The following is a 9,304-nucleotide window of genomic DNA, read 5'->3' as shown; positions in this document are numbered from 1 at the left end:
GTGCTTACCTTGCTCCCGGAGACCCGGTCCCTCTCGGGAGGGTAACAAGGGAAAGTGTTCAGTGCAGATCAGTGAGTAAGCACCAGCCTTGTAATCTAGAATTTTCTTTATTAAATCTTATCTTTGCTCAAGCATAATCCTGGCTGGGAAAATAAAGCACAAGTTATGGATGGTGAATCCTTCTTATATTTAAGTGAGCCAAAATCATGTTCATCTCATTTTTATGTATTAAGTTGCATGTTACTATGACCGTGTAAAGTTTAATATATATCATTCTGATTTTGAGTCCTAGGAATTGGTTTCAATTTAAATTATAATTTAAAACACATTCCATTGTTTATTTTTTTAAATATTTACAGTGCAAGTGGTGGCCTTGATAATGAAACACATTTCCTCAACAACACTTTATTGGAGTACGTAGATTTAACTAGACAACTCCTGGAAGCAGAAAATGAAAAAGACTCTGACACACTGAAGGATATCCGATGCCATTTTAGTGCCTTAGTGGCGAATATCATTCAAAATGTTCCAGGTATTATTTTCAGTTTTTTCAAACATTATTGAGTATTAAGATTCTATTATATATATTTTTTCTTTTGGTTAGTAATCTAAATTATAAAGCAACATAATTTTATGCTGGAAAAATTACATTAGAATTATAAGGATGGCAAGAGTTTGTATTATTACCTTTGAATTAGTGCCAGTGGTCAGAAATCAAAAAGGAACCAGCATAGATTTTTCGGTGATAATCAAGACACTGACACAAAAATCTGGAGAAAACAATAGTATAAGCTCTTTGGACGAGCTTCTTTTAGATACAGTGATGCAATAGCTCAGTCCCCCAAGTGGTAATTGAGAATAGGATTAACACAATACTTTTGAATAATGGGAGAGAGGTATAGGCTATAGATGTATAACAAGGATACAGTGTGATTGATTAACTTACTAACTTCACAGATGTGTGCCTACTATTGCACATGTGCTAAATGCCAGGTACTGGTTTGGCACAAAGGTCCCCAAGTAGCACAAATGGTTTGTATTCAACTACTAACTACAGGGTTGGCAGTTTGAACCCACGCAGCAGTGCTGTGGAAGAAAGGCCTGGCAGTCGGCTTCTGTAAAAGACTACTGCCAAGAAACCCTCATGGAACTGCTATACTCTGCCACACATGGGGTTAACATGAGTTGGAACTGACTCAATAGCAGTGAGTTTGGTTTTTGGTTTGTTTAGGCACTGGGAAGATTGAGAGATGCAATAGCGTTTTTTAAAAAGTCATAAATTCTTTACAAGTGTTAAGACATAAAATGGTGACTATAACCTTTGGGGAATACAACATAAATAGAAATGTTTTGTTTGCATTCTAAAAAAAAAAAAAATAAGTATTTTGTTACTCTAAATAGTATATGCAAGCAGTTGACTTTTAAAATAAGAGTGTGGATTGTATTTTATAAAAGGGTCATTATTTAGTGCTGACCACTCTATTAGGTTTGTTAATTTCGGGGGCAAGGGCCCTATTTTGAACTCTTGGGGTATAATAATGCTATTTAAGGGAAATAGCATTTTTTCTAAGTTTTTTTTTAATCAGAAGTTCACTAATATGAAGGTATGATTTAAACTATCATTTAACATTTTTCTATAACTTCCACATTGGTTTATTGTGATGCTGTTGAGTTTGTTTAGCAAGACAGAATGAGAAAACTTAGGAGTAGAATTTCAAGACTCAAAAACTCCATGGAGATAATCTAAACCACTGGTTTTCACATTGTATTGTTTATTGGAACCAGAGTTCTCTGGTGCCATCAGCTGGAAGCAGTGGAAAGGGTTTGGACTCCAGTCTCATGTTTTACTTTAAATAGATCAGGTTCCTTTTTATCAAACTTTATGTATCAAGATTCTATGTTAAGATTCCTTCTATAGAGACAGCATCAGTGTGGGGGAGGGGGAAGGGACAGGGGCAGAGAAAAACCACACAGTATAAGAACAACTTATCTTCTCTGACACCTTCACTTGCCATGTCCCAGAGGTGTGTTCATGTCTTGAACAACCTTACCTATCAATTCCAGTAGGAGAAAAGTGGGGTCCTGACTTCCAGCTCTGAGCTAGCCTTGTGCGTGGTTCCTGCTGTGGAATTTCTCCTTGCCAAGATGCCCTGTTGAGAGTGATGCAGTACCACATAGTAGTATAGACTTCAACTTTGTTTCTGGAACTTGCCTATACAGAAATGATTTCTGTTATTGTGGAGCTTTGTTGGTAGGCTAAAATGAAAACTTCTGCTTTCTTTCTTTTTGTATTATTTATATATTCAGTAACAAATAATTTGACATGCTTGTTAAAGTAAAAGGAAATAGAAATTTTGTCCATCTTTTGTTTTCCACAGTACACCAGAGAAGAAGTATTTTCCCTCAACAGAGCCTTCGTCACAGTCTGTTTATGCTGTTCAGTCACTGGGCAGGTCCTTTTAGCATCATGTTTACACCCTTGGATAGATACAGTGATAGAAATATGCAAATTAATAGACATCAATACTGTGCATTAAAGGTATGTACTTAGAAATCAGATTCATTTTTTCTTTATGTTTAGAGCAAAGTTAATTTTTTTTAATGCATCACAATGCCAGATATTATAGAGAATAAGAATTTCTTCAGAGTACCTGAGAGTATTGTTGTTTTTGTTGTTGTTATATGACGTCGAGTCGGCCCCGACTCATAGCGACCCCTCCTTGGGTTTCTGAGGTGGTATCACTACAGAAGTAGGATTGCCCAGCCTTCCTTCTGAGGAGTGGCTGGTGGGTTTGTACTACCTTCTGGTTAGCAGTCAAGTGCCTTAGGCAGTATGCTCTCAGAGCTCCTCCTGAGAGTATTAGAACATATATTTGATTCCAATACTACACCATAAACGAAAAACCAAACCCACTGCCTTCAAGTTGATTCTGACTCATGGTGACCATATAGGACAGAGTAGAACTGCCCCACAGGGTTTCTTTCTTTCTTTAACTTTTTATTGTGATTAGGGTATAGTCTTCCAAAGCAAATTTGTTTAACCTTCAACAGCTCGTACATATACTGATTACAGCGCCTCCCAATATGACAGCTCTGCTTCCAAGTCTTCCCCTGTGTCCTTACCTACGCGTTCCTACCTGCCTAACTTTCTCCCTGTGCTAATGCAGCCCTTCCAGTCTCCCACGGTTGACTGTTCTAAGGAATGCATCTTCCTGGTTTAGGTGTTCAGCTTGTAGCCCTGTCTATTATTTGGCTGAGAGTTGAGCCATGGGAGTGAGTCCAATTCCAGGCCCAAAGGATGACTTGGGGCCATAATCTGGCAGGTTTCAGTAGTCTCAATCAGACCAGTAATCCTGGTCTTTTGGGTTTCAAAGGCTGAAAATCTTTATGGATGCAGACTGCCTCATCTTTCTCCCCTCGTTTTTTCTCTGCTGGTGGGTTTAAACAGCTGCCCTTCTGGTTAGCAGCCCAATGCTTTAACTACAGTGCCACCAGAGCTTCACTATATACATTTATTTAAATGCATAAAATACTATACAAGCAAGTTCAAAAAGTCTGAATATGATTTCTCAAAGAATTGAGCATTACCTCAAAGTTGTACCTATTTTATTATTTTATTTTTTTTCTGCTTAAGAACTTTGTTTTGGTCTTTTCTTTTTCTGTTATTGTACTGTTCAAACTCCATGTCTAGTTTGGTATCATGCTATTTATGTATGGCTCATGATAAATTCTTAGTTTTAAAAATCATTGTTAATGCTTATCTTTTACAAAAAAAACAGTTACAGGTATTTATGGTAGATACAGCATGAGTACAAATATCTTGCCAGTTCTCATTAAGCAACCACCATTTAACCAGTTAAATTTTTTAAATGTAATTTTAATATTATTATTTGAAGGCTATGTCTGCTGTACTGTGTTGTGGCCCTGTTGCAGATAATGTAGGACTTTCATCAGATGGCTATTTGTATAAATGGTTGGATAACATTTTGGACTCTCTGGACAAAAAGGTAATTATGACAATTCCCTTAAGATGGTCCATTAAGAGCAAGTCATTTTTTGTAAAATAAGAAAGGTTAGAATTAGATGCTAGATGCCATACATATATATGTATATAGTATAGTAAATTTAAGTAAGATAACATAATCTAAGAAAGTTCTAGTTCTTCTATTACTCACTTGTATAATTTTTACTAATCTTTTATAATACAAGATTAATAAATTACACTGTGCATATATCTTTTTTTTTTTTTTTTGCATCTCTAGGTAGGCTGCATATATATCTTGCAATAGGGTTTAAGCCTTGAAATAAAATAATGTCCACTACATTGCACCCCCTGGAAAAGACATGTTGTTATTATTTTTTTAAATTTTATTGTGATTTGGGTGAAAATTTACAAAGAAGATTCATTTTCCATACAGCAGCTCACACCCATATTTTCTCCTGATGGAAATGTTGTTTTCTGTATTTCATTTCGTTTTTGGCCACTCTCCACTGAATCATTCTTTCTTGTTCTCCTTACTCTTTGCCATCCTTGCTCTCATACTGTACACATACAGACTTCTCAATTTCAAAGAGGTTTTATACTTCTTCTGAGAAGAGTTTTTTATTGGGTTATCAAAAAACTAGAACAAAGCTTGATAAAAGTAATTGGAGAGGTTAATGACTCATTTTTCTGAGAGCACTTCATCACTATTCATATTCATCAGCTGCCTTCAGGGCTCTGCTGGAGGAAAGAATCCTATGACTAAGGGTCTTAGCAGCAGACCAGGGATAATTTACCCATGTCTTTTTTTTTTTTTTCCTGCTGACAGAATAAAACAAAAAAAAATTTGAACAAAGGCTGAATTATATGATTAGATTATAATCAATATATGTGTGATAGGACTTTAGTAAAAATGTAGAGAAATGGGTAAATGATGTATTGATGTCCTCTGTCCTGGGCAATGCTGCCACCTCTACCAGGTTCATCAGCTGGGCTGTGAAGCAGTCACATTACTGCTGGAGCTGAACCCTGATCAGAGCAACCTGATGTACTGGGCTGTGGATCGATGTTACACTGGTTCCAAGAGAGTGGCAGCTGGCTGCTTTAAAGCCATAGCCAATGTATTCCAGAACAGGTACGCTAGATACTCTCTTTAATATTTTGATTAGATTTCTTTCTTTCTTTTTTAAAAAGAAATTTCTTTTTGAATTCAGAAGTACTAAGAAAGCTAGTATTTCCTTTCAAGTGCTAATGAAATTTAATCAAAATAAGGATAATGATCACTGGGCATCTGTTACCTTTTAAAAAAAGAATCAGCTCATAGTCTTAGGACAAAATGTCTACAGCCTTGCCCTTTATATATGAAATCTGAAGCAGCCGCATTTATTAACAGGTGTGAAGATCTCTGATCATTAAAGGTTTACCTAACCTTTACACTTTGTCCCTAGGGATTATCAATGTGACACAGTGATGCTCCTAAACCTGATACTATTTAAAGCAGCTGATTCTTCTAGAAGCATTTATGAAGTCGCCATGCAACTCTTACAGGTTTGTAGGCAAATGCAAATTAAAAAAAATTTTTTTAACTGAAGGTTTATTGAAGCTCCAATGATTTATATATGCCTTTCAATTATACTATTACTAATATTCAGCTTTATTTCTAATGGTGACTATAGTGTCAAGTCTTGATTGTAGGAAGAAAAAGATAATATGGGTCATGTAGATTTTTAAGTAATACAAACCATTCAGAAGTACATTTTAGAAATGTTATATATGTTACCCCTGCACACACACACAACATACATGCTTATATATATGTATGAAAATACAAAAGGTGTGTGGTTCAGGCTATGTGATAATGTTAGTCAGATGCCTTTTTGAGAGTGAAGTGAAAAACGATCGACTTGTTCAGGATATCCTTGTATAACTTTTCTTTATTAAACTAAGAAAAATAACTTAGAGCTCTGGTACCATAGTGCCTAAGGCACTTGACTGCTAACCAGAAGGCTGGAGGTTCAAACCCACCAGCCACTCCTCAGAAGGAAGATGGGGCAATCTACTTCCATAGTGATACTGCCTTGGAAACCCAAGGAGGGGTCACTATGGGTCGGGTCTGACTCGACGGCACATAACAACAACAAACAACAACCAATAACTCATTAATGACAGGATATGGTTCTTCATTATTAACTAAGATATAATGATAGGATTCTAGGAAATGCTGGTTTTTGCAAGAATTGGTAGTGATACTGATAGTAGTAGGACCATCTTAGGAATTATAGCCTAATGTTTTTATTAATTAACTGGAAATTCCAGTGTTTTGTTTTGTAGTTTGTTCCATACTGTAATGTTAAAAGGATGTTTAGCTTATACTCCATATTTAATCTATGAATAACTAACATCTATTTGAAGTTTTTTTTTTTTTACTTACATGTTTTATATAATCATTTTTTAGCTAGAAAAGTGGTAAATCTTTTGCAAGTAATTATACGTGAAGTTGCTGAAGTTATTTTCAGATGATGCTACTAACCTGAATCATTGGCATTAAATGCAAGAAATGAAAATCCTTTTAAACACTTAAAAGTCCTCTGCAGACATTTCCTGGAATTAGAAGTTAACATCTGAGATACTTTATAATGTTTTAAATTATTTTGGTATTTACTAACCTTATAAATATCAAATATTTATATTTAGTATTTCTTTGTAGAAGTCTTTTGTAATCAAAGTTAATTATAGTTGAAATTTGGAGGATCATAAAATCTTAACTTTAGTTGATGTAATTGCATTTCTGTATAGATTCTGGAACCGAAGATGTTTCGCTATGCTCACAAATTGGAGGTTCAGAGAACTGATGGGGTGCTTAGCCAGCTGTCTCCCCTGCCACATCTGTATTCTGTTTCATATTACCAGCTGTCAGAGGAATTGGCAAGGGCCTATCCCGAGCTAACTCTTGCCATATTCTCAGGTATGATCATTTTACTGGCTAGTAGTTTTGTTTTCTTAGCAATCATTTCTAAAAAGCACCTTTTAGGAATGTTAACTAGATTAAATTTGAGGTTGGAGCGAAACAATAAATGTCTCTAAGTAAGATGTGAATTGCTTTCTTTTAAATATGAACTCTTAATAGTGATCCATAATGATATTTAGATTTTTTTAGTATGGAATCTTCACAGAGCTTCACACTTGGTCTTCCCTTTTTCACTACCTCCAGCAAGAAAAAAAAAAGTGTGTGGGGGAGGTAGTCTTTCACATGCAATTTAAAACTATTTCTTTCGTAGACAAAGAACTTCCTGAATCTTTGAGTGCTGCATTTTATTTTCTGTATTGGCGTGTCTTTGATAATAAAAATGGGCAAGAATAAAGAGGTACAAGGGAAAAAAATGACAGCATGATTACTTGCTGCCTTGTATCTTTAAGGAAAAAAGCCAGTTGCTGTTGAGTTGGTTCTGATTCACGGTGACTGGTGTGTGTCAGAGTAGCACTGTGCTCTGTGGGGCTTATAGGGGCTGATTTTTCTGAGGAGGTCACTCAGCCTTCCTTCCAAGGAGGCTCTGGGTGGATGTGCACCTCCACCTTTTGATTAACAGCTGAGGGCATTAACCCCTGTCTTAGAAGAATGTGTTTGTAATTTCTCTCTCTCTCTCTCCCCACCCCCATAGGTTTCTTCCCCCTCTAATCATAAGAAAAGGTCCTCCTTACATTAAGTAAAACTATGTTAGGATCCCACATTGTTTTCTAATCTAGCTTCCTTACCTTGGGGTCAACAATTGTTCCTCAGCGGAGCTTCTAGAATATCTGGGCTATGTCAGCCACGATGTCATATTAATGGGGGTCTCTCAGGACTCAGATTGAGAGGAATCTTTAGGGTCAATCTGGTTCAGCCTCCCACCCAATGAAGGTACTATTGCAACCCCCATAGTGCCTTACCCTTTAACCCACCCACTGCCATCAAGATGATTCTGACTCACAGCAACCCGAAAGGACAGAGTAGAACTGTCTCATAGGATTTCCAAGGCCATGATTCTTTATAGAAGTAGGCTGCCTCATCTTTCTCCTGCAGAGTGATTGGTGGGTTCAAACTGCCAAACCTTTAGTTAGTACCCAAATGCCTTAACCACTGTACTACCAGAGGTCCTTACCGTTTAACAGAAAAGTTTATAGTATGCAAAATACTTGGTTTTTCTGCTTGCTACATTCAGCAAGATCTTCTTCCAATCTTGGTACTGGACATGCAATACAATGGGCATCCAGGATTTACAGGGTTCTGTTGTGGTTCCTTTCTTTCATTTGGGCTCAAGGCATAGTGGCCTGAGCCTCCTTAGGGCATCTTTCTACAATGCCTTTTTCACCAGTAGAAACAGTTGTTCTCCCATTCCTAATTGACCTTAGTCAAGTGAGGGGACTAAAATTCTCCAAATATTCAGTTCTTAAAATGATTTACCTGTGTGGTTTGCACTGGGAGTTAGCAGCAACCATGCCCCTACATTTGCTACTAACAATTTTACGGCTTTAGTTTTCACATTTAGATCTTCGATCTGGTTTTGATTTGGTTTTTGTGTATAATGTGAGGCTTAGATTGTGATTCATTCTTCTGTGTGTGGAAAGCCAGTTTTTTCAGTGCCATTTACTGAAGAGACTCTTTCTTATAGGATGGACTTAGTACCCTTGTCCAAAAGTAGTAGACTATAGATACATGGATTTATTTCCAGATTCTCAATTTTATTCCATTGAACTATATATCTATTATTATAGCAGTACCAGACTGTTTTAATTACTGTGGCTTTATAGTGTGTTTTGAAGTCAGAAAACGTGAGTCCTCCTACTTAGTTGTTGTCTTCAAGCTTGTTGCTCCCTTCTCTGTCCTAACTCCTACCCATCCAGACACCCCTTCCACGATGGATATAAAGTATAGAAGAATCCAGATCAAAAGGGGAAAAATACAGAACAGAATTTCAATTTCTTATGAATTCTACACTTTCTGGAGCCAAGAGGGCTAGATGAACCCCCAAAACTACTGCCCTGAGATAATCTTTAAAACTGAGACCAAAAATACCCCTTAAAGTCTTCTTCAAACCAAACAGTAGTCTAGCTTAACTAGTAAAGAATGCCTGCCTTGAGCATTGTGCTGTTTCCAGATCTGTCATGTTGGTGTTAGGTGCCATTGAGTTGGCATAGTGACCCTGTATGCAACAGAATGAAGCTCTGCCTGGGCCTGTGCTATCCTCATAATCTTTGCTATGCTTCAGCCCATTATGTCAATCCATCTTGTTGAGAGTCTTCTCCTTTTTCTTTTTCTTTTCTTTTTTTGTTTTCTCTCTCTCT

At 36.7% G+C, this 9,304-nt stretch overlaps 1 protein-coding gene across 1 annotated transcript in view; it reads left to right on the top strand.

The window, feature by feature from the left end:
• FRYL (FRY like transcription coactivator) overlaps positions 1-9,304 on the top strand; it is a 200,086-nt gene that overhangs the window by 88,682 nt on the left and 102,100 nt on the right. Inside the window, exons 26-31 of the mRNA XM_042782131.1 lie at positions 360-532; positions 2,379-2,539; positions 3,897-4,007; positions 4,963-5,117; positions 5,431-5,530; positions 6,779-6,947. Coding sequence (XP_042638065.1) covers positions 360-532; positions 2,379-2,539; positions 3,897-4,007; positions 4,963-5,117; positions 5,431-5,530; positions 6,779-6,947 — 869 coding nt within the window. The remainder of the gene's footprint in view (positions 1-359; positions 533-2,378; positions 2,540-3,896; positions 4,008-4,962; positions 5,118-5,430; positions 5,531-6,778; positions 6,948-9,304) is intronic.

Source organism: Orycteropus afer, unplaced genomic scaffold, assembly GCF_000298275.1.
Source record: "Orycteropus afer afer isolate SDZICR_OR568_19922 unplaced genomic scaffold, OryAfe1.0 scaffold00246, whole genome shotgun sequence".
In the NCBI taxonomy this organism is placed as follows: domain Eukaryota; kingdom Metazoa; phylum Chordata; class Mammalia; order Tubulidentata; family Orycteropodidae; genus Orycteropus; species Orycteropus afer.
This window is presented reverse-complemented; position numbering and strand designations above follow the sequence as displayed.